Source organism: Neodiprion fabricii, chromosome 2 (genome assembly GCF_021155785.1).
Source record: "Neodiprion fabricii isolate iyNeoFabr1 chromosome 2, iyNeoFabr1.1, whole genome shotgun sequence".
In the NCBI taxonomy this organism is placed as follows: Eukaryota; Metazoa; Arthropoda; class Insecta; order Hymenoptera; family Diprionidae; genus Neodiprion; species Neodiprion fabricii.
Window position 1 is genome coordinate 14237902 of NC_060240.1, and position 27014 is coordinate 14264915.

Sequence of the window (27014 nt, forward strand, 5' to 3'; positions counted from 1 at the left end):
TTAGCCGTCTCAGATTCATTGTCCCCAAGTGTACATTACTGCACATTGGACGAAGTATCCGGTGATGATTAGCGGTGAAGTGAGATAAAATTATAAAGATACTCTCACCAAGTATACTCTGATGATATATTTGGCATGAATTCGAGGGTACTAATTCTATGACGCCCGCGCGTGATTTTTTTTCTAGCGTGACTCGCCGTCGACGCCCTTCTGCGTTTTCAGACCCTAGATGTAGCAGGATATTATGCACCGTGGCTTTGAACTGTATTACGAGAGAACACTACCACCCTCGCGCCAACATCCATTATAATAATAGACTTGGCAGGTAAAGCGGTCCTAAGATAAAACGGTCCCGGTCTTCCGGGTTTTCCCTCGCCCTATAGTTCTCGCCCTTTCCTTCCGTCGTCTGTCTTTTCTTTACTTCCTTACAGATCCCGCCGAGGCGATGCTCCGACAAATAAGTAACTTCGCGTCCCGAAATATATTTGACAAATCGCTAGGCTTTACCCTGTTCCACCATCCCGTTGGGGCTTTTTAAATTCAGAAAGCTACTCATATTTTATTATACATTTAGGACATTTTTTTAACGATTAATCTTGGCGTTTATTTTTCATTCTCCATTTCAAGACCTCCTGTCGATTTCTCGGAAGCGCTTTGAAATCGTGAATTGAAAGAATTGTGGCTATTCGTATACCTGAATGTTTCTTCATGTTCAGACCTTACATAAATCTAACGGTTGTGTAATCGATGCAATGATGGGAAGGATGGGAACGAACTCGCGGTAGGCTTATTTCCACGTAAATTGCAAAGAATATCATTGAGGCCGATAAATCGATTTTATATATTTTCTTCTGGTAGCAGAAGGTGAACATCACCCTGATGTGTTGGCGCGAAGAACGATGCGACTGATTCAGCATATCAAGTACGTTATCCGTATCGTCTGCACCCTCGTTTCGAACGGATTTTAAAGTATAATGTCGTATAGGTGGTGGAGGATCACGTGCCGTGTTATGTGAAAGAATTCGAGAGTTCTTCGCCGCCCAGGAAGCACCATACACCTACCGACACGGCAGTCCATGAATCGAGTGAACAAGTTCATCTCGTTGAATATGTCGATTCCCATCCTATCTGTTCAAGCGGACTACATTCATACATGCCTCGGAAAGACGGCGTTTCGAGGACTCGAGCGATGCTCCGCAAGAATTTTTTTAGTATCACTGTCGACTTTTTCGACGCTCCTTACTTGTATACGGGCTGTCTTGTCATTCGTAAATAGTTAACCCGTAGCAGCTTTGCGTATGAACAATGCAGATACTAGAGTGTACTCGAAATTTCGCTATCGTGCATATTGAAGTGACGTATTGAATTACCCATTTGGGGCATACGTTTTTCGTTGACTCCGATTGACAAAAACTTCGAAGACACGGATTTTCGAAATTCTTCATTACGAATCTGAAGTTGCATTTCGAATCTTTCAATTCCGACTTCAGACACGCAATCAGAGTACTAAAAAACCTCTCTCTACCAAGTTTCGTTCAAATCAAGTAATTTCTTGCACTTTTGGCCACCATATTGGATTCACCATTTTGGTATTAAAAATTTTGAGGCAGACTAGTAATCTGCAACTTCAAAAAAAAAACCTTAATTTTTCAAATTCTCGTCAGTCGAGGCAAGGAGAAATATATAGGTATATACTCCAAATGGGTTACTATATAACCACTTTGGTTTCATCAAAGCTTTGTCAGTTTGCACGATAGCATAATTTTACTTACTATCTACGAGTTAGGGGACAAGTTATACATATGCCAGATGTCAATAATTTGTTGAACACAATGGGTGTATCTAAAAATGATCGGGCCGGGTGAAATATTGCAAAAATCAGAGTTTGTAAACAAGTATGATATAAGTATAAGCACATGGAAATAGAAGTGGGAATGTAAATCTACATTGGTAGTAGTAACTCTAAATACAAAGTTCAAAATCCGCCAGATTCCGTGTATGAGTGGTTCGGAGTTCCCGACGCTTGCAGACTCTCCAGAAGTGCCCTGCAGGGTTTGTTCCTATCTGTCTTGGGGCTAAACAAAGGCCCAGCCAACACGTAATAAATCACCTGAGAGCCTTCTGTGTAATTCACCTGCGGGAGCATTTTGCCCTGGCTCATTCCCAGACTTTGGTTCTTCAGGCTTCCCAAGGCAGTCCTTCTTTATTCAGAATTGAACTTTCATTGTGCGTGAACCATGAGTATTGCGATTCACTGATTTCCGATTTTGATGTGGCAAATTTTAACCTACTCGATTGCCATTGTTCTGAAATTTTCAACTCCTTTGACACAACGATTTAGAAATTTATTGACAGACAATTCCGACTTGAGAAATTTACACGCTGTCATTACATTGCACTACTGGCGTTAAATACATTACTCTCTACGGAAAATACTGAGGAAAACGAAGGAACATTTCATTTCAAGGACTGTCCGAATTTGAAAATCTCGATGTGCTGGCCATGGTCATCCTGATGAGAATGACGACAATGTTTGGGCTGAGGCTTGCGCGGTGAGATGTCGTATTCAGCTGACGTGACATCAAGGCGAGTGGTGGAGTGAGGATGCAAGCGTTGGCAAAGATTAACCATCGCCATCTCAACGTCCTCTATAGCGACCTTGTCCTTCCCCGTGCCTTGGGCAAGCTTGCGAGCATCCTCGAGAGTCTCCTCGATCATGTCTTCGAGGACGGAAGATAAGACCTTCTGCGCCTGGCTCGAGAGCATGTATTTGCGGCCCGACTTCCCGTAGAAACTCCCGCTGCTAGACATCTTGCATTTCACTGAAACACAGAGCACGTCATTCCCCGTAACATGACTCCTTCGGTGCAACACGAATCTCCGGAAATGTCCTTGACGGACGTTGTGCCATTTTGCATTTGGAAACGAAGAAGGTCATTCTAATTACTCGCGTATATCTACAGGACAATGTCCGTATTACACGAGTGGCGAGTGGATGAAGGCGTCATGCTTCATATAAGGGCGTGTTTCGAGTGTAGCTTTTGATTGATGTAGAACGTTTTTACAACTCCAACAGTTGCGGGTGTAATCGCTGAAGCGAGATAAGCCCTGCCGCGTATTTTACGTGACGCCGAGCGCAAGGGAAAGAGACGAAAATAAACGATATGAAACCGAGTGGATTCGGTGGGAAATAAAAGCATAGCCCAGGCTCGTGGCATAATCGCTGGAATTTTGTGGTAAACTCGCTACGCGCGACGCGCCCTTATGTTCGAGCTTTGTGTATATAATACCAACGCTTTTACCATGAACGTCGAAGCAGGAATACATTGTATTGTATATATATATACGTATATATAACGTACATTTGGCTGTTGCCATTCTCATGGCGGCTTTAAAATTGATCAAGTTAAGGAGAATATACATGTTTGAGGTTACAATACCTCTCCCGTGTCGTTTGTCTGGTCGCAGTTTATGCGAGGTTCCGTGCCAATCTTCGGAAGATGTCTTGCGCGACATTGTCCAAGACTATGATTGAAATTTTAAATAAAAATGACAAATACTGGCTTCTAAATAAGAATTTTAGATACGTTAGTACAGAAAATTGAAAAACAAAAAAATAGAGAAAAACGATTCGACCAGTTGACTAGCTATATATCTTTCATGGCCAAGCAGTAATCACGAGGTTTAAAATTTGTCGCGAGATTGAAATCCTCTGAAAGTCAGGTAATTCCAACACCATCGCAACGCTCCGAAAATGAGCTTTAGTCCGGGAGTCGGTGAACTTTTTTCGGAACTTATTTTCGTACACCATATTTATAGTAGTTTCGGGTCAATTGATGATGTTTTTCAACAAACCAACAGTCCGGTTGTTGATTTCCGATGGAATCAATGAGTGAAATATACAAACTCATGCTACTTATTTTCGTAAGGATGAAACTTGTTGCACTAATTACTAATACTTTAAAACTTCATAAAAAAGCAGTCTGGCTGGTTTCCGGAGTTGGAAAGTCAGTTTGGTAGGTTTTTTTTATTTACAAAAACCGGGTTCTTTTTTAGATGGCCGGAACTTTCTTTAGTATGGACGAAACTCGTTGTACTAGTTAGCATTACAACAAAACTCAGTAGAAAAGCAGTTCGGCCGGTTTCCGGAGTTGGGAGCTGACAGACATTCGAAAATCGTTTGAAAATTTGTCAGATGGTTAAATGCGTTGTGCAATCATCAAAAAAAGCAGTTTGGCAATCATTCGAGGTCACTTGAGCCTTGCCAGACTGACCGGAAGATGCGTAACCTGGTAACTTCTAGGCGATCGTTATATTAGTTAACGTTTTCGCCTAATTCTGCACAAATACATTTTTTCCAGATGATAGTTTGCACTTTAACGCGAATAAAAAAGACATTCTGGCTACTATTTTGAATCACCAAAGTTTCGCTAGACTCTAAAATTGCGAGTTTTCGAGCGTTCTAAACGTCACCTCGGACGATACAGAGACGATTCGCGTTGTATTTGCTATTTTTTATTTTTTATTACTAATTGACATCTTGAGAGTAAGCATGTGCATGTATTCTCATGCAAGCATGCCATATAGCATATTTTTATACCATGAAATGAAAGCATAATCTATATACCAGAATATTGTGAAATGTAACGCGGGATGATTTTCTTCAATGAGCATTAATTTTTTTTAAGCTGCTACTGGTACGTTTCGAAATGCAAAATTTATAAAAATAGGATATCATTTTTTTAAATCTTATTCCGCGTCCGCTTCTTCTTCTGCTTCATCCAAACATTTATCATCACTAGCGTCATTATCTTCATCCGAATCATTTCCATGTCGTCCAACATCATCTTCATTAACTTTATCATCTGCATTAAAATGGTTTTTGTAAATTTTTGTTCAAAATTTATCAACTTGGATGGAAAGCAGAATCGAATTGCTTTAAACAATGCATATAAACGTGGCAAGGCCAAACCGAACCGAGGTACTTTGTGAACTACATACAATTCCAGAATATTCGCGCAATTCCAGTCTGACAAGGCTTTGGTGATTCAGAATAGTAGTTAAATTGTAATCTATCAGATGGAAAAAAAAATTTTGTGCGAAATTAAAGCTGTACTCAATGTATAGGCGCAAATGTTAGTATAACTATCGCCTATAATTTACTAGGTTACGCATCTTCCGGTCAGTCTGGTAAGGCTCAAGTGACCTCGAATGATAGCCAAACTGCTTTTTTCGGTAATTCTACAACGCAATTAATGATCTGACAAATTTTCAAAAATGCGAGGATTAGTTCTATAAGTTTTTCTCCCCTTGGGTCTTTCAGGTGCCAGACTAAGTTCCTATCTCCAGAAATCAGCCAGACTGCTCTTTTATGATCACCTTCATCGGTAAATCAAGTAGTTTTCTTGCAAAAATAATGTGAATGCATTTACGTTTTTTTTTTTCACTTTTTAAAATGCCCCCCCCCCCCCCCCCACGCTGAATCCATCGGAACTGAATGAGAAGACTATTAGATTTTTTGATAAGCATTTTCAATTGAACCCAAAAAACCGTGGTTATTGCGTGCGAAAATAAGTTCTGAAAGTATTCACTCGTTCCCGGACTATTCCAATTGGTTTCGTTCGAAAGTGTAAAGTACTTTGAGCACCTTTTATCGGACCGACTCGACACGTCTATTCATCCAACAACCGTATGAATAACTCAAAATTATCGACGCGTCGAAATAATTATTTCCTGTGTGAAGTTTGGGTACTGTCAAATTATTCCTACGCATTATAGGCAGAGCATTGATGTCAATGGAGATTAAAATTGAACGAAGTAACTCAACGAATTGTATCAAACACGAAGACCACAATCTTTACCCTGCAATTCGTAACTAATACCTCCAATGTCATCCGCAAAGCAAGTCACGTTTCGGAAGAAATTCTAAACGAAAGTCCCATACTCAACGTCACTTTTTCATATTGTTCTTCAGTTGTGGACTGCGTTGTCTCCGCCTGGGGACCCTGGTCGACGTGTGACAGTGAATGCGGCCCCGGAGCGCAAACACGGTCAAGGATGGTCGAACGCGCCGCTGAAAATGGAGGACAACATTGCCCTCAGTTGGTCCAGCACAGGGGATGTCAAGGAACGAAGTGTAACAGGCGAAATCCGAAATCCGCTTTGAAAGGTAAGATGCAAACAAGGTTGCATGATGGCAGCGATATGTATTACAGACTTAACAGGGTACGTTTGATCGATCATACGCCGGGTGACTTACAAGTGTATTTATATTCGTAGGATCAATGGCTTCACTCTGAAGTTACAGACCCATAATTCAACGTTCTTTGTATCGGCACTATTCCCGTAATCTCAAGATTGACGAGTCCCGTTCGATTTTTTAAGTTCACGGTTGTTTTGTTCCGGATGATCCGACGACCTTCCTTTGTTATAGGCCAATGGAGATAGAGACAGACGGAAATTAATCTGTATTCAAAGGTACGTCGACGGTTGGCAAGGTTCTCTCCCGCGGTTTTGCCGAGACATTTAAGTGGATCAATATTCCGGCGGTGCTTTAGAAATTACACGTAAAGGCAGTAAACAATGGGAGGGTGGTGGTACACGGCAGTAGGTATAGTGCTCATGTGCTATTGTGAGTTTACTCTCCAAGGTCTGTGACGGGACATTTCAAATCCTACGGGGACAGCCGCGTGTCAATTAGGTTTCCGGTCTAAAGAACATCCTCTCTAAAGACCTCCTCTGGGTAACAACAATGGAGAAACTCTAAAGAGTCAACAGTGATGGCCAACCATTGGCAAATGGCTACGGTGTAATTTTCGTTCTCGTTCCGATACCATGTATGTACCTGAAGCTCCGATCGATCAAGTTTCATCTAAAACTGAAGTTGTTGCTGATTCTGCGATTTGATGATAAACTCTTGAAGAATGAATGTTAACTCACTGCAATCAGTATAGCTATTTGAGAGTATGAAATGCTGGAATTGTGGCTATATGCCGCATTGATTTGTTCGTGCATTATTCGAACTCTTTTCTACCAAACTCGATCAAACGAAACCTAAGGCTCGTCTCATTCCAACCCATTGCTGCAGATACATTTCTAGCACTACGTGCTTTTGTACCGTCTGCAAGAAATCCCTAGCCTGTGATTGGTTTGCCCGGGGGGTTTCCATCGCCGCGGGGGCTGCAATTGGGTGCCAATTGCGTTTCAGGATCAGGAAAGACGTTTGTCCTTGCGTAAGAAATCCCTCAGCCAACAACAGGGACGATACCCTGGAGATTCGGAGGGCTGGTAGTGAGAACGCGGACCATTTATATAGGGATATAGGTATATCACACCCCTGGTATACATTGCAGATAGTTCCAAGGGTCTCGGGGTGTACGACTTGAAGTGTATAACACGCCCAGACAATCGGTGGCTGACTTTGGGGCGAGAGAAGGCCTGTTAGCGAAGTCATTGGACCGCGCTTAGGACGCTTCGCGGTCTGCACGATCGGCTGGAAGGGTAAAGGGGTTTTCGAAGGGGGGCGATTCGACTGATTGCGATAAGGATCGACATGGGAATCCTCTTAGACGCCTAATTCCCCTGATGCTGCTGCTCCCGCTACCTGCTCATTCACTCGACTAGCGATCAGGATGCCCTCAGCGTCTGTCGAAGATGCACGTAGATAGCCGTCTACGAGGACTTTCCCGCTTCAACCTCTGCCCACCGCGGAGGCGAATATCCCCGGGGACAATTTGTTTCTTGATTACATGGAAACGCGAGATTGTTGAGCAAAAAGAATTTGGGGTTTTCTCATGCTGTGAAAATTTACCCGTCGCAGCTAGACGTCATCTGTGCCGTGAAGTGTAATTACCATTTTCAGCTAATTACAGCTGTAATTTTTGTCAACCTGTTTCTCTTTGATGGCCGGGGTAATGAGCTGAAATACGAGCCCTCCTCTCTCATCCTTTTGATCGTAAATTATCTTTTGTCTTTTTTGCTGAGAATTCAGCGTTATTTATTCACTACCGCTATCCGTTGAAATATGTATTATTACCTCGTGATGTTCACGCGAGCTTTGCTGATTTAGGACTTTTGACAAACGTGGGGCGCTCCGCATCATAAACATGATTTTCTCGTGATTCTTGAGTATTCAGCAAAACGATATGTCGTCTGGGAGGCGTTATTTCGCTGCAGAGATTCTTGGGAGCTCAGCAAAAAATATGTCTGGACGACGTGTCTGTGAGATTTATGCCGTGTGGTCTGATCTCTGTTATATCGCACCACAGAACTTGAACAGTCAAAGAAAGTAGGTACAAGCCAAGTGGTTCAATTTCAAATAACCAGGCTAGTTCAAAAATTTCAATCAAGTCCAAAAACGTGTATGGTTTTCGTAAAATTGGGTAAAATTGCTCATACCAAAATACCCAAATGCGAAGAGGAAATGACTCCAGATTTGAATGACACAATAATTTTTTGAGTTAAATTGATATAAATTATTTCATGTAATTTAACTTAACGTTTTTATTTCCTGTTAATTCAAATGAATATTTTATTTTTAATTTAACTTACTTTATATTTCATTTCAAGTTTTTCTTTCTCTAGAGAAATAATTTCGGCACGAATCGAAACTAATTCAATTCATTATTTCTGTTGATTTTTAATAATCCAGTTAATTTTCATGAATTCAAGTAAAGTATATCTAATTCAAAAATCTATTAACACATCAATTCAGCGAGTTATTTCAGGATGCGTTAAATAATGTGATTCCATTGCCTCACTCAATTAATTTGTGTCGAGTTTTTCTTTTCGCCTGCTTGTCAGTTTCCCCGATTCATTGTCAGTTGTTGTCAGATGCTAGTTATCAAAATTCGCAGACGCCTATAGGTTATGTTACATTGAAATATTTACCCCTATTGACAGTTTCCATCGGGGCCCAATAACGTAAAGTTGGCCAGCCTGTCTAAATGGACGAATAACTTGGAGAATGCGTACTTTGGGTGTGCAATTTCTTGTGACAAATTCACGCTATCGGGATTTCTTAACCAAAGAAAGGAGAACAAGAAGAAGAATGAGAAGAATTTTACACTATTAGATAAAGATACCAGAGTGAATTCGAAAAGTTTTTGGTCATTGGTTTACACTTCTACTTGGCTGAAATTGAAGTTAGATTAAGGTTTAAACGGAGCAATCGTACATTACGTACAGAATGGAATTCGATTCAGGAGATTATACGATAAACTACAGTAGAAGCTTTGGGTTACGCCTTGCGCTCCCTCATTTAATCTATGGCGACGCACCTCGTTGAACGGTGAAGTAAACCTGTGAGTATCACGTGCTTATACACAGCATCGTTTGCCCGGTTTCAAGCATTTTTTAACAACGGTAATGAGGTAAAGGAATGGTTGGAATACCTTGTTGAAAGTTTTGCGCAGGGGCTGCTGGAGGAATTGGAAGAGCACGTGGGTTGTTTGTTGGGTATGTACGTTGGGTATATCCAGACTCTGGATATTAGGGAATGGCATGAGGGTTGCCATGCCCTCATCCAGGCGAGCTTTGCTCTTATTTATTTCTTATTCACTGAATATTTGTTATAGCCACGGTCTTACATACAGGTCTGGACCAGCCCCCTGAAACTCACCACTGCTCGTATACTAAAAATTGTATGCGTCTTGTCCCCGTTTTTTAGTTCCTCTACGCGGCGCTAGTAGACTTCTTCACGCTCGCTGCCCTCGCTGACCGCGCGCAAGCTCGTCAGGTAACTACTAGCGCTACTAGTGGTGGAAATTGGCGGCAGAATCGAGCGACATTTTGCGAACCACTTTTAGCAGCGTGTGTCAGGGGGCTGGTCTGGATACTCGTCACAAAATCAAGTGGTGGGGGTAGGACACTTATGGAAGCACTGGAGTAGTTCGTAATCCCGTCACTACTCGTCTCTGCGATCTATCCGCCTACTGCGTATTCTCAAACCTAACCTCAAAATCCTCGTGTCGTATATTGTGCTCTGTTGTGCTCTCATACGTTGTGTCTTGCTTTGGTTGTGCTTAAAAATATAATTAAAAAAAAAGAAAACATTGAGGTGACAGAGATTGAAAAGCTAGCGCTGCCTCTATCTCGCTTCCCCCACCCATCGTCATCACGCCGGAGTTTAGATCGCAGCGATGACAGTGGGCGATACATGAACTACACGTCTGGCATCCATAAGCGAACTACCCACACGACGGGAGTTTCCAGACCAGTATGTAAGACCGTGGTTATAGCTGATATACTGGGTTATTTCTGTGATGCTCCCCCCACCCCCCTGCCTTAGGGGCTCCTAATTATAGGCAACCAGGGCACAATACCACTATGAACAGTTCCGATGCTCTTTTGTTAGCACGCGAATGGTGTGCCCTCGGCGAAACTCGGAGCTGCTCAGAGTGCAATTGTACCCTGATTTGCCTATACTTAGGGGTCCCTATGGGGCGCATCACAGAAATAACCCGACATGCTTCGATTGTGAATCTGTCAGTGTTCTACCGGTGAAGTGATAGATAAAAGAGAAGAGGTTTCGTTTCAGTGAAAGTATCGAGTAGATGTATTATTTGTGGTTGCTGTACCATTCTTAGACACCTTTATAAAATCATGAACTTTTTAATTTGTCTGTTAATTTCTTCGATTACATAATTCATGGATAAAGTTTGTCACTAAACAAGTATTGGACGGAAGTACAGATACCTCGGTGTTTATGTAGATCGAAACTCCTCTGTACCACTTGTGCAGGACGTAATCACCGATTATATTTATATTGCATATAAATGAATACCAATATCAAGGTATCAAGGGGACCAAAACCGTGACATCTAGACTTCTTATTTTTTTTCTTTACACTTGGGGCGAGATGAGCTAGAAACAAAGAAATAGAATAACACCTTTTCTCTTCAAAATGTGTTCTACCCGACGACTTGGTCGAGTAATCGCTGTGAACTATATGTATAGCTACTCGTACGGAGGTTCAGAGTTGCGAGAATCTTTTCAAGGAATTTGTTCGTGTCGCTGTAGTCTGAAAAAAGAGCGGTAAAACACCCGCTGCTTCGTGTTCCGGAATTCCATTCTCGTACGGGATATTTTCTCGTTCTCAAGAGTTGTTACAAGATCCGATATTTCAATGAGTCTGAAATTGTAGATTTCACAAGGGACGTATATTCTGTTTATTATGTTAAATAAAATTATTTTATTATTATTATAGAATAATATATCATCAAATTAGAATTATTTCTGAACAAAACTCAATCGGGGGAAAGTTTCACTGTTTTGCCTGAAATTGGAGAGATAAAAAGTCTTGGGGAGTAATACAATTTTCCGAAGGAAAAGTTTTAATTACGTTTACCCAGTCGAGTACGTTGAAATATACCCGTGATGCGTCAAGATATGCTAAGATGATCCCAGCTTTAATAGGCATAAACAAGAAGATGACTTTAATTCTACATTTCCGATAATGTAAATCGTCCGAATCGCTGATATTGGAAAACTACAACCCTTTATATATTACTGGTATGAAATCCCGTTTTGTTTTCTGTTCGCAGAAGTCGCCTTACTCCTACCTGCTGAGCTCAGTGAAACACGCCATGCTAATGACAGCAATGACATCCGCAGCAACCTTCGTCTCCGTTATCAAGATGATCCGGAGCATGACGCCTCGAAAGAGTAAGTGTATGTCAATACAGAAATGGAAAGTTCTTATTACGAATTAAGGATAAATGGGCACCATCGTCCGAATAAACAATTAGGAAATGAGAAAAACTGTTTAAAATATCTCCAAAAATGTTGTTGGCGACAATGATGGTGAAGGCTAATGAAACAACATCTCTACTACGTAATAGGAATGAATACGACCAATTTCGAATAAGAGAGTTTAGATATCAATAATTTGACTACAGGTTTTATGTTTGGAACGTTGAAAATAATTAAACTCTAAGGTGTTTCATCCGGTTCGAATGTTTTTGGACTCATTTTACTTGCTGACCAGATCTCTACGAATATTTTGAAAAATATTCGAGAGATCTCACAGTACGACACAGTTATAGCCTGCAAATGTAATCGTTGACGAACATCTGTTGTTTTGTACTTGCACAAATATATTTCCACTCATTCTGAAGACGATTATTTGTAAAAATCTTTTCAGGCGATCTCTAAAGGTCTCCACGGTGAACGACATACCACTAAAAACATTCGAATCGCACCAAAAGTATCAAAGTTTTATTATTTTGAACGTCCTGATTATGCAACCTTTCTTCAAATCCTTGGTCTTTTAGCTTGTGTTATTCGAAATTGATCAAATTTGTTTCTATTAAATAGCAAAAGTGTTGCTTTATTCGTGTTAACCAAAAATATAGCGAAAAATACTGCAGAAGATATTTGAGACAGTTTTTCTCTCTTTCTAACTTTTTATTCGAACGGTTTGGGTGGTTCATCCTTAAACAGCTGCGGTGAATAATTCCATCGGGCGTGTAAATCATCTATGAAGTTTATCTTGTGCTTCAGCGTCAATTTTGGTCAATAATTTGGCGCATCTACAGACTTGTGCTCCAGTGTTGTATATTATATATACATAGGTATAGACGGCTGAGTTTATGTTTGGAGTAAAATCGATATTCCCAGGGGGTTATGCCTTCATGTGGTTAACCACGCTGCGGCATAATGGCGCGAAATGCGAATACTCGCTTTTCTGCATCATTACATCTAATACAATTCTTGACACTCGATTACCATGCCGCCAAAAGTATTATAAGTATAACGACGCGTTCCATTCTCTCGGCAACCGGTGACTGTTAAATTTGACAGGAATTTGTGGCACTTTGAATGCAAGTTTCTATAAGATGGATTCATTCATCTTCTCAAGGACTCCGGAAAGGTCTACTAAATCCGGAAAATATTAAAAGACCGAGTACAACTGCACACATCCTTATCCTTTCAAGCTGAATTCATATACGTACATTACCCATATTATCTGAGTGTCGTAATTCGCGAACCCGGTGCTTTGTGCAGATATCCCGGAAAGTCCGTCGAGACGCTGCGCTATCAAAATGCTTTCTCGCCGAACGGCGGGGGTCACTGGGCTGAAACAAATTGGAAAGATATTTTTACGCCTCAATTCCGTTTACATTTATCTTCATAATTTCAGTGCGCTAATATTTTATCGGAATATTAAATTATTATAGATACTACTGTGTACAATTTTAAGCGATTTATTTATAACTACAGCAATGCTAGACAACTTTATTATCATTTTCTTATAGATGCATATTCGTTAACGTCGTGCCGTGCAGGAGAAACGAGTTCGGAGAATCATTTATTTGCCAGCTTTTCAGACCCGGGAATTGCGGAAAATTGATGGCAAGTTGTCTGCAAGCTTCGTCGTGGCATTGCGAGTTTAACAAAGCGAGGCGATTTCTGCGGAAAGATTGTTAGAAATCAACCAAAATACCGCGAGTATACAAACTCTTGGATTGTATAATTAACGGGCAGAAATTTTCATTGAAACTTTTCGCGCTTCCACAGGTATTCCTTCCACTGATTAAACAAACTTTTCCAATGGTTGGTTATTGAAATTTTATTCGAACATACCTCTGAGTTTTCTTCCATTAGATGGCAACACTTTTCTGTGCGTAACACTAAACTCGAGGCAGCGTTCTCGAATTGGAGTTTCGTATTTCCCGAAAGTTATTTATACTCTTATTATTATTGCTCCACGGAATTTCATCACGAAGCTAATGTTTACTTTTATTATTTGTTTCAGATACTGTGTTACATTTACCGTGACTAAAGCTTCGAAAGCTTGTTACAAGGAGACCAGCCTCGCAGGGCTAACGGAAGGTAATTTGAGATGCTTATAATATAATATAATATACCGTATGTAAATACGAATATCATACTTTATACAAGAGCGAATGATTAACTGAAAGATTACCGGAGAAAATGTCGAACCCTTTTTTATTGAGCAAGGTATGACGGAGATTGTAGGGGCGATGAAAGAAATTACTCTATCTGCAAGAGAATGTTTGTTTCCCTCGATTAATCTAAAAGGAGTGAAATACGCAGGCTTATTTGACAAGGTAATACTTCAAGCAGAATTTTGTACACGGAATGCTTTTCTACCGAACTAACAATAAGCTTTGCCAGTGGGATTCGAATTATTCCGAAAATTAATTCATCTTGCTGCTACGGGTTCGCCGGGTTTCATTAATTAAATTCACGCCACAACATTAATCTCGATGTATAGATGGAACTTGGAGAATTCTTTTCTTCACGTTATCCAAAACTCCGATCACACCCAGCAGATATATTTTTATTAATTTTAAACATGGTCCGCGAACGTGTAATAGATATATTTGAGATTGGTAAAAGCGTGGCGAGAATTGTCGTAACATAATGCGGAAAGTAAATTGAAATAAAGAAAAAAATTGTCAAGTGCTCGGAAATTCACTCTTTTTCGTGATTCTCCGTTTGAACAGGCAGAGGTGAATTCCCTGCGCCTTCCTGCTACGTGAAACAAGCGGAGGCCTAATTTTGTTTGCATGTTTCGCGAGGCGAAGAACCAGCTCTGGCGATGCGTGAAATACACGTCTCCATCAATCCCGCCATCCCCCCCTCTATCTGCACTCCGTGTTCCAACCGAAGTATATTTCATGCCACCGACGAGAAAAATGTAAAAAAAAAAAAACGGAATAAAGTAAATAAAACACCCTTTCCCGTGAAATATATTCTCGCTCACATTTCAGAAGGGTGCGCCGTTGATCAATTAACCATTATGGATCGTCATAAATATAATTAATATTTCACCACACTCTATACACGCTATACAATAAGTCGCTACACTCCGGCAGAAAATTTTAACCGTCGTTAATGTTTTTAGACATAACTTAAGGACGTGTGAGAAAAAGATTTACGACGTGTAAATGATCAAGCTTTTCTAATGCTAAGCAACAAAGAAAAAAAAGAAAAAAGGAAATCTTCGTGACGTAGGAAAAATATTTCAAACGCTGAATTATAAATTGAACTACCTCATTCATTATATTAACAATTTCGGAGAAATGACATTAGTCTAACATCTTTTAGTAAAAAACCCATATTGTTGATCATTCGATCCTGATTCACAGTATCTCTCATTTTATTCGTTAATGAGTTCTCCGTAGATCGTCTGAGTTAATTTTTGGGTAATAATAATGTATTTATTACTAAATCACAAGTTTATGACCTGTAAATTGTAACGATTGTATATGTTCGGTTTTTTTCCCCTAATACACATGTTCAAGAAAAAAAAATCTTTGACAAATTGTGGTGTGTTCATTTTCGAATAAAACTAACTTGTTTCTCCGAAGTTGTTAGTTTCTACAGAGTTCGCCTCGATAGAAAGTGAGGCCTAACTTATTCTAACTTACGGGGTTATACAGTCAGTCACCTTCTGCGTTCTTATCAGAGGATCATGCGTCGTAATATCGGACTGCGCTTGACTAATTCCAACCTTAAAGGTGCGAATCCCTTAAATTTAGTTTCTGGACGAGTACTTTTCGACTTATTTAGATAATTTTTCTTTGGAAACGAATTCTATAGGATCAAACTCTGCAGGTTAAAATTTCTGTGGAAAAGATTATATTTATCATTTCAGGTTAAATGTTTTCTGCAGGGCCGCAGACTGTAGGACAGATTTCTATAGAACCGGTTTATCCCCATATTATCGGGTTAACCAGATCCCACATAGTAAACTTAGTGTTTGAATAAGACTTCCGAACTTTGTTATTTACTACCCGATGACTGATGATTGTTACGAGTTATTAGAACGACATACCATCAATTCGTCACTCGACCCGGCAGAGGTTGACATCTTGTGCGATTTTCGCGTAGGTTGGCTCCCCTGTCTTGCAGACTAAAATATTACCGCGTTACGATCTCGCGCACCAATAGGGCTGAACTATTCTGCGCATGCGCCGTCGGTTATTCAGCCCTCCAAACTTTCGCCGTTTCTCCCCGTTATGTAACTAGATTTATAGCTTTAGTAAGACTATCCGTAATCCTTCGTATGACATATCGAGTTACGATCATCCGAAGACGGCAAGGTAAATATCTCGTAGCTGAACGTTGACTAGATGTGATAATCGTTGTTCCAGGTGCTCACGTATGTGTTCAGTGTCAAACGCAGGCTTTGAGACGCGTGCTGGACTGGCGATGCGAAGGAGACGGTGGCGCCGAGGCGATGATCACCAGGTGGAGCATGCTGTCGTCGGCACATTGCCACGGTAAATGGCTCCGAACATCGAAGACAGGGCCGAAATGCGACACTTCGGTCTGCCAACCCCAGCCACATTTCATTTTCGTTTAGATCTGCAGCGGTGTCTTATATAACGAGTTGCAAGAACCCGGACCGAATAAATTTGGTTCAATGAGTTGCCTTTCCTTATAAAATCTCCAATGCGTCTGCCTCAATTGTCCACAATCCTCCGTCGAGATTCTCCTTTTCCATGAATCTGGAATCTTTTTATCCTATCCCATAATGTTATAGGCTCCTTTGCCATCCTTTATTATAATATTACTGTGAAACCGAAAACCTTGATCCAATGTAAATGTTAATCATCGAAGAAGTGATTATCGTCGGAAAAAGTTTACTATTTCCTCCAAGTAAAAAAAAAAAAAAAAAAAAAAAAAAACAAAAGAAAAAAAACTACAAAAAACAAGTAATAATAAATAATAATAATAATAATAATAATAATAATAACAATAATAGTAACAATAATAATCTGTAGTGACTCGATAATTGAGAGAATATTTTTGGACCTATACATGTATGTATGTACACTATGTATCTACGCAAAGCAAGTAAATTTTTTTCGTGAAAATTTCGCAAGTCTGGGAAGGTATAATAAGAAGTATATTAAAAAATATCGCATCATTTTCATCGGGTCTGAGAAAAGGTACAAGTTTCGAGATCTCTTTTTGCATTTCCTATTCCTCTGGGTTAGTTCTAGTTCCGGTGAACTGTTAACTCGTATCCTCTGCGAAAGTATAGAGCGAAGTCTGTTGACCCGAGTTGCGGGGTCGGTGTTATATATCCTGGGGGAACGATTTTGATAATTTATTAAAAGTACTGGGTACAGCACAGAGGCTGAGTTATGACTTTTTGATGGGGAGACGTGAGCTAAATCGTTGACGGCGACGCAACGCGTTTTTAGAAAAGAATTTTTTACTCCCCTTCTTATGCAGAGCGAGATGCTCGTTCGCTGAGCTAAAGGTCAACGTGTGACGTCTGAGAGTCGTTCAACGGTGCGAATTCCTACCTACGTCGACGTCTCGCCGTTAGCATGCAGGTACAACGACAAGTGTGCCTTGCATTCGTGAAGATCTCAGCTTCGACGACTGACGCATTACAAGTGTGCACATCGGATGGTACCAACGTACGTACGTGACTACGTGTCCAGGAGGGTGAAGCGGAAGTCGTTCAACGTTGAGAGCTGCCACGTTGTTCAGGGGCAGCCGAAGAACTATTTCTGTCTGGATGCGGATATGCGATTGTGTAAATTGTCAAATAGGCCAGAAGCTTGACGACGAATATTCATTGTATCCAGAAAATGCGCAACACTTGGGTATTCGAAGAATGAAGTGACAGAACGTACGTAGAAAGAATATTGTTTGACAACAGAATTACCCAAAAACATGTGTTTTGATATGTACGGCCCAATTTATCCTCAAACATCTCGTTTGATATCCATTCTTAGAACGTACCTAGAAGGTATGCAAGGAATTCATTACCAGTCATCTGGAGCATTAATATTACCGCTGACATGACTTAAATCAATGCGATCGAAAAATTTATCTCCGCAGCAATCATGATCAATTATTAACGTGACATTATACTAAATATTTCATCCTTTTCTGTACAACGTTATATGTATTGTTACAATTCTTACAATTAGTCGTTGGGTTCTTCCATTTTACTTCACAGCTGAACCAATCTTCGTGGTATTGGAAGCGCGATTAACCCAGCAAGAGATGATGTATTGCAGTAAATGTATTAATAATATACAAAATAACTAACAATAATAATCAAATACGCATATTTGTATAATGTAAGTTATTTTATAAATCGAGTCCACATATCAAAGATAATATTTTATAGGTTGTAAGCAATAAAAAGTAGACAATTGTAGAATATCTAGTTCATTTTACATCCCTATACTCGCATCGCAACACAAATTGTTACTTTCAAACGTACCTATTAATTACCTTCCGTAGGCTCGCTTCTTGACTTTGCCGCATCGAACAATTCATCAAGATGTTGAATGTTCGCCAAACTGATGGTAAAACAATTGATTTTTTCAGATAAGACACGGTAAATGAATTAAGAATGGAAGATTGAGTCAAACAGAAAGAAATCAACTAATGAATGTAAGTTTGATTAGCCGTACCTTATTATCACCGACTCTATGTAAACTCTAATCTCTTCCAGGAACCTCTGAAACAGCGAGTAGCTAGCTGTTTCTGCATCGGTTTTCTTATCCTCCGTACCTATCAGCACTCGGCCGCGTCTTTCGTTTCCTTCCTTCGCCAATTACTTTTCCGATTGATTGCACTTGTTTTCAAGAAAAAGGAGCAGAACCACTCAGCAAAAGTACTTGGGCTGGGTGGTTGATATATCGATAGACAAGTTCACAACGAGCTCAAGCTATACAGGTTGCTCTCAATCATCTCTAGTAAGTGCTCTGCAAAAAATTCAAGAGCTATATATATATTTTTTTTTTTTTTTGATTAGGACGGCTTGTAGATTGATTGCGAAATATTGTCTGGATTTACATAACGGGTGCAGGCAAAAAAACGAAGGAACGCGTTATTCGAACAGTTGATAGCTGACGGAAATTACAGGCAAGCCCAGACCGCCAGGGACTACGCATCGCGACTTTTACCAACAAGTTATAATCAAACGTCGTTCGCTTTTTGTACCATATACATAAAGCAGGGGACCCTCTCCCATGCCGATACATTTTTGTCTGGATAACGAAATTAATTTGGGAATTTTTTCTTACTCTTTGACAATTCAATGAACGTCTGTGTGCCAGAAAAATTAATGACACAGCCGATGTCAATGAACGACTATGCACTCACGGCCGTTTTTTGATATTTTTAGGATTTTTTTTTTCTCACAACTCATCCGTGAATGAAAATTCTGAGTACAAGAGCTGATCCACAAAGTTTCGGTCAGCTTCTTAGGGCTAAAATTTTGATTCAACTACCATTGGACATGTTATGGTTTATACTGTACAATGTGTTACGTAAAATTCTTTCAATTTTTAAGCTTAGGTTTTATACTTTTTACAAGATACACGTTGACTGCTTTTATCACGTTTTCAAATTCAATCCTCGTTTGGGAAATTTCAGCACTTCCTGTTACCAGGAAAAACATTACTTGGTGTATTTTTTCAGCAAAAAAATTTGATCTTTCCGAATATGAAATTCATTTTAAGATGGATCCTTAGGAATTGCCAATAAACATGTTCCATCGACATAATAAGTCGTTTATTCTTTTATCTCAACACGTCTGCAGTTTCGAGTACCTACATGTCAAACTTTTAGAATCGGGTGAAAATGAAATTACAATGAAATCGATACAAATGTTCTTAAGATCTTGAATATTCTTAATATTCTATATACCTCGAATATTAATGCAGATTTAATTGCTACTCCAGCTTTACACTCTTACAATTTCAGGGTATAATCAAAAATGTCTACACTTCCACTCAAATAAATTTAAAAAATTAATTTTCTGGTCCTTTGTATATATAGGAGTGAAAATATAGAAAAAGCCGTGGTTTTTGGCAGTCCCTGATGATCTACCTCAAAATAGATTTCATATTCGGAAAGATGAGACTTTTTCGCACAAAAAAAAAAAAACGGCTCATATTTTTTTTCAATTACAAAGCCAAGTTGAAATTTTTCCCTGAAAAGCTGGCCGAAAGTTGGTGGATTGAGTCACGTTATATAAATACAAAATTTCCTTTCATCGCGAAATTGAAAACTTACCCTTAAATTATGTCCCCTTGCTTAAAACACCAAATTTCGAAACGTGTACACTGTAGCTTATCGCGTCCCGTTTGTACAGACGTAATGTTACAATTAACGGGGTGGATTATTGATTATTCAGTTGACGCGTCGGTGTAATATTGTTATAATATCCACCGCAGCAGGAAGCTTTTTTTCATTGATTTCGGCTCTGTTACATTTCTTGAATGACGTGCAGGGACGTCGCAATAATCCGCAGGCGGATACGATATTATCATAATATGATTTCTGGAATATACGTATTGAATACAGTTATACGTCAATGTTGAAAATGGTTCGGCACATTCGGCCGAATCAATTCGTCAGGAGTGAGCGAAGGTCTTTTATTATTTGGAAGTACGATATTTGGTTACACGGCAGAAATTTCATTCCGCGAATGTGATAATCGCCCCTCGGTTGACGTATTATTATCAAATTCACGATCAATGAAGTTTGTACAGCGATCGGATTGGTCATAAGTCTCCATTATGGATTGTTAAACGTGCTATGTTCGATTTTCCTAGTTAATAAGATGACAAGGACGTGCAGAGAGAAAGGAGTACTCCACACTGTATTATGTGTAAATTCTGTGCAAGGGTTGCTTCAAATTCTCCGAATTTTACCCGCCATTATTCCCCCCGAGTCTGGAATTTCGTCAAGGGGTAACATTTAAACTATTAAAAACCCTTTTTCTCTTTTTGTCGTGCTTGACCGAAAGAGGATGGAATTCCTCTTCACGTGTAAAAAGTCTGCCAACGTTTTCATGCTGCTTGATTATTGCTCTGCCTTCCGTGATCCTTTGACGTCGTGTTTGGCAGTTGTAAGGATATGCACCGCTTTAATACTTGTTTTTTTTTTTTTTTCAACTATAAGCAGATATAATATCACCGGAAACATTGAATCAATATATGTTTACGTGTTCAATTTAATTACACTTTCCTTCCAGAATAACGTTATGAAATTTCTAACGTACCGGTGGATCATTTTCAATACACTCATATTCGATTGAAATATTTTTAACAACAAATTATCGTGCAACATCACTTTCAGCCAATTTAAATCCACTGATTCGCTTTGCGAGAACTTTTTGCTGCTCGATACTTTCGCACTGAGAATATACGCAAGTGTTTCTCTTTCCCTTTCTTGAACTCATGAATACCAAACCGATAAGATTCATCGATTTAACATGTTATACCTCATACTGACGTCAAACGATAGAAACGAACACGCGATTCCGGGTCTTTCAGTTTTCGCCGGAAATTCCGCACTTCGTGAGGCCGGGTCAATTTATCGTCGCTCCATCAAGCATCGGTAATAATACCATATGGGTATTACCTACGCTTTTTCATCCATCAAAAGTTTTGTTAATTCAATTCATAGTAGATACTGGACTATTTCGGAACGGGGTTATGTATTTCTCTTTTGCTGGAATAAGGTTCTTTATTTTTTACCGAATTAGAAATCGCCCTGTTCGAAAACTTGGCCAATGCTTTGAATAATGAGTAAAAAAGCATACTCGTTCCAATTTCTTCGCGGAATTTTCGCCCTCGCGAAAATAATTTCTACGTCAAACTGTGAAAAGTTTTGGGTCGTAGAAAATCATAGAAAATTGTAGAAAATCGTAAAACAGTGTAAAAGATTGGAGATAATCGTGAAAAATCGTAGTATTTTTCGTAGAATAGTATACTAGAATTTGTATACAAATTTCAGAGAAAAGTTATGAAAATCTACGACTTTCTAGGAAAAATAATGAAAATTACATATTAGAAGTAGATTTAATTTTTGTTCGTAAAATTTCAAGGAAAACTTATTGCAGACAAGTTAAGTACCGAGCAAAATTTGGGTCTATATCCGAAGACTGATTAGGGATTAGATAACGATTTTGATGATATTTGATTACTTTTCGCTTTAAAGTAAACCAGATCCACCATCATTTTTCAAAATAATCTAATTATCTTGACGATTATTATACTCATATAAGGCCGGACTTGCAATTATTTAAGGAAAATTGCGCGAAGAAACTGGAATAAGTAAATTGTTTTACCGACGATTTAAATAGAACAAAGCCACCACTTCGATTTAATCTAAATCCTATACTTCAGGAGAGTTTTTTTATGCGGTAAACTAACGTTTCGACCTTGTTCCATAAAAGGAAAAAATATTAGCCTTATTTGAAACAGTCGTTGTCGACACTATGAGAAGAATGAATTCATAGGTAACATTTCTTTTTCTCTGGCTTCACGATTTTTCCTCCTGCTAACATTTCGACGCAACTTTGCTCAATAATCTTTTATATTCCGGTACTTAATTTTTACGATTCCGATTCCGTTTCGCCGGCAAATGGTGGCAAAAGTTTTCTTCATCGTACCGATTCCACGTCCTGTAACATATAATATAAGGAGGCGAGAGGAAACCAGCTACCTCCGTTTCTGCAGCCACTGCTATATGCTGGTGAAATTTTAATCACCCCGACTCGAGATTAGCCATTCGCTCTGAATTCGTCTGACTGCTGATAAGCCGTAGCTGTAGAATGTCGCGTGATAAGTGGAACCATTCGTTTCACCCTTTCAGCCGTCCGAACTCTCCCTCCGATGTTTCACCTCGTCAGATTTTCACAATTTGAAAGAAATTTGTGGTAATGAACGGTTTAAGGTGGCGTCATTGAGAAGTGCCGAATTTGTTGATACGCAGCAGGATCCAGACTTTATTTAAATAAATACATTTTGACACATACGAAAAAATGAATAATGCTTGATGATTTACGATTAGCTACCGATCTTAGCAAATTCATTCGAGAACTATTCGACCGCCTCAAATCTTGCGATTCATCCATTTTTCATGAAAATTGTGCAGAAATCATGATAGCCAACCTCAATTTTTCGCTTCGGAATCAAATATCTTTTTATTATACGTGTACCATTCGGTGTAGCGATGTTTTTCTATATCTGCAATACAAAATTCTTCTTAAACACACGATATGAGTCTTGTTCTTTGGTGATGTCTAATCTTGAGAAATATCTTTATTGTTTACCACAAGTCTACCGACAAGAGTTTTCCTATTAGAGCCTGTCTCAAATCAGAATTTTAATATTCCGTCGTTGTATTATTTAATCGGTGACTTAGTCTGAAGTTTTTTATATCGAAAGATATGATCGTCGGTTCGGATAAATTTGAATTCCAACCTGTTCCACTTTCAACGATTTCTCGATGGTGCCACCTTTAAAGCATGATATAGTCAGTTTTTACCGACCACATTGAATGTCACTTATTTTGACTATTATTATCGAAGCCTACGCGTCGTTAAACTTACGTGAAAACATCGTAGTTAGCGAAGTTCTACAGGCAATGCGAAATAAAAATATCCTAAAAAAATGATGTTCTACGGAACAATAACGCGAAGAGATTCGTTCCTACACGCAATTTAATTGCCACTTAGGGGAGGCATACACTTGTTGGAGTTTCTTTTGCACGAAAAGAAAAAGTTTATTTGGATAATTTTGTTCGGCATTGAATGTAGAACTCCGCTGATCGCGTACGAATTTTCGCATCGGTGTTCCGTAGGCATGATACAGTAACGGTAAAACTAGGTGAAATTTTACTCAGTCGGTAAAAACAGACGTTTAGCATCCTCTTAATTACAATATACACCCTTGCATCTGCGAGTCTATCAACAAACACGGAATGGAGGATACATTAATGTGTTTTGCAAGATGAAGTTAGCCAGGGAAGGGTAAAGCTGCTAACGGTTGTCGTCGTGAAGCGGCTGACGATGAGTTGGACCGACATTAGGCTAACACCCTCGTCATTTTGTCTGTTCGACCCCTTGTGGTACCCGCACTATCTCGAGTAGGGTGCCGATGCCGTATGAGGGGATGAGGGGAGGGCCACGATGCGTGGGTAATGCATGTATAATAGTTTTGCATGTATAAACGTGGTGTCGTGGTACTTGTGCTTTAATAACATTAGCCACCGTGGCGCAGGAGATGAGGCGAGGGTGGGAGGGAGGGAGGGAGAGGCTTCTACCGCGGTTCAAACTTACCCCCGCGTAATTATCCTCTTCTCGTTGACGAATTTTCGGGTACCAAGTATTCCCTCGAGCATGCAATATTGTAATGCTGCGTACTGGTATAAATATCTTACTTGTACCGTGTATAACGTACGTCAATATTGGACTGAAACAAGATCTGGATATTAGTTTTTACGGTTGAAAAAAAATCATTCCCGGGTACTTACAGGGTTTCTCAAATTAAATTTAGGAGGCGCCTCGTGGCATGTGATTTTTTTCCCATTTAAATAACATGTGTCTTACAAAATTATCTCAAGTATGGTCTTATACAGGCACAAGTTGTGTTGTAGATAACACAGATCGATATGTGAAAAATATTTTAGCGTTGTTTTCAATCTAATGGCTATTATTCTTTACTTCACGTGTCCTGAATTCAGAAGTGTCCGCATTTTCTTTCAATCATGTCTGGTTTTTCGACAAAATTAAAACTTTTTTGAGTAATATATTGTGCGTTTTTCCACAAAAATTACGGCTGGGCGTGATTTTTTTACGTATTTTATCTGGAATATTACGTTTTAATGGCCGAAAGTAATCAGCCATCATATTTACATTCCATCGAGCTTGGTAATTTGTGTCCATGGTTTCGATGTCTTGATGGAATCGTTTTTCTTGTTCTTCACTAAAATCACCAAGATTTAAAGGAAATAAATTCAGATGTGAATCTAGGAAGTGGAGTTGTATATTTTGCATCCTAATTATTGATATTTACGTAAGAATGTTGCCACCACGTTTTTATAATCTGGATGTTTGTGATTACCCAAAAAATTATGTGCAACATTTTTGAACGCAAGCCAAGCTTCTGATTATTAAATAATTATTGGTAATATACAGTAATATATAGTGGTAACTGAAAATTATCACTATATTGATTTTATTTAAAACCTGATGTGATACGATAAATCGACTAGTGAGAACGACACCCAATTAGCAAAAAAAGTTGGCAACATTTTAGAAAATGAAAATCGTGTCGGCCTGTGTAGTTAGATTATCTATAAAAATGATAATAGCTATTTCTTGTTCCGGAATAACCAGAAATCAGATGTTAGAAAAATCAAGACTCTATATCTTTTGATCAAAACGGCAGACTAAAGCCGACCTTCCAAAATCTGCGAAAGCAAACATGTTATTTTTTATGTAAAAATGAAGCCAGTTCGAATTTTAACTGGAATGAGTGAACTTTTTTATACCTTATCTGAATGGAAACGTGTCACATGATACGAGCCACCTCATTGACTAATTGAGTTAAAAATCCCGTATTACTTTGGAAAGATATCTAGTACTGCAAAAACTAACGTTTACACCCTGTTCCAGCAAAAAAATAAAAAAAATTGCTATCCAAATCCGGACCAGTCTCCATAATATCCGTACCATACGTCAATATGTGTCTTTGAAGCTGTTACTCGATTGGCTTCGTCCACAAGGAGAGAAGAAACTTTACTTCATTGGCTTCGCACACATGATTATACGAAACATTGTGCTTATGTGTCTAAAGATAACGTCGGGTCGTGTCAGCCAAGCGATCGGTCATCGTTCCCGCGACACATATTGTCAATAACTTTGTGGCCCATAACTTGACTTCACCATAATCATCCGATCGAGGAAAGTAATTGATTCGAACTGGTGGTGCGTATAGTCCAAATTATACTCAACGACATGGATAGTAGGGCATGATCATGGTATCATCCTTGCATCATTATGTACGCAAAAAAGTGGTTTCAATAACCGATGAGCTACGTTATGCTTTGACAGGTGGTGGGAAATTCCATTCGGGACTAGCTCCATTCGTACAGGTAGACATTTAAATCGGTAAAAAGACGACTAGTGATGAAAATTGTTTCCGAATACAGACTGTATTTGCGAATTTGACGTCGATTCCAATACTCAAGAAAAATACTACCAGCGTGCGTTGAAAAACGAAACCCCAGGCAACGTTTGCGTTGTAAATTGTTTTCCCTACGCAAACGAAGACGATTCTTGACACTCTCTTGTATACTCGTCCTTCGCATCACTCGTCGACAGTGATTCGCCTATTGATACAACGCATCGAGAATGAATGGAAAAAACATTATGAGGAAAAATTAGGGTGTGTCGGATCGGGGCGGAGGAGAAATTTTACTCAATAAATCACGTTTCTTATCTTCAATCCTTGGAGCAAGAGTAGACGTAACAATTGCCTGGTATCCGACCATGAATCAACGTCACGATTCATTGATATCGAATTCGTGCCCCAAAGCTACCCTAAGTGTTTTTTAAAACTCTACCACTTCCATCCACAAAGGTGCTATTATGTAACCAACCAGTACCAGGACCGATTAAGTAACTCTGTTCTCAAAGTAATTGCGCAAGTAACTTTGCTCCGACACAAATTGAGATCTTCCAGGATTAGTTTGCTCTATGTCGAACAAATGCCGGGAGTCATGGATATATAAATTAAACTTGCCGGCACGTGGTAACAACTTTCTTCGAGTATTATGTGAAATATTCAATTCGAACAGCTGGATCTATCCATATGAAGCTCCTCTTCGCGCTGTTCTCTTCTTGCAATCGAGAAATAGGAATGAGATCGTAATCGATTCTCAAAGAATATACCTATATTCGGTTTAATACCTGCGTATTCTCTCGCATAGGATCGTGATGCTCGAATGATTTCAATCTTGCTGCTTACGCGATGGTTCCCGATTTCCATACATTTGCTGCATCGTTATTATTATTATTATTATTATTATTATTGCTTTTTTTTTTGGTAATTTCTTCATTTTCTCTCCACGCCGGGTAAGCTGGAACCCCGGTTTCCATAATGGAGATGGAAATAGGCGGCACGGTGGCGAGAAGAGAGACGAAGCCGGAATTGGGTGCGACTTGAGATTGCCGCAGACTCCCCGACGGCCTCTGGTATACCTCGTTT

General features: G+C 39.3%; 1 protein-coding gene across 1 annotated transcript in view; it reads left to right on the top strand.

Annotated features, from left to right (window-relative positions):
- Positions 1 to 16731, top strand: part of LOC124174937 (somatomedin-B and thrombospondin type-1 domain-containing protein-like) — a 35189-nt gene extending 18458 nt beyond the window's left edge. The window contains exons 2-5 of the mRNA XM_046554598.1: positions 5975 to 6169; positions 11544 to 11664; positions 13757 to 13833; positions 16125 to 16731. Of these exons, the coding sequence (XP_046410554.1) occupies positions 5975 to 6169; positions 11544 to 11664; positions 13757 to 13833; positions 16125 to 16336 (605 nt within the window). The 3' untranslated portion in view covers positions 16337 to 16731. The remainder of the gene's footprint in view (positions 1 to 5974; positions 6170 to 11543; positions 11665 to 13756; positions 13834 to 16124) is intronic.
- The last annotated feature ends 10283 nt before the right edge of the window (positions 16732 to 27014 follow it).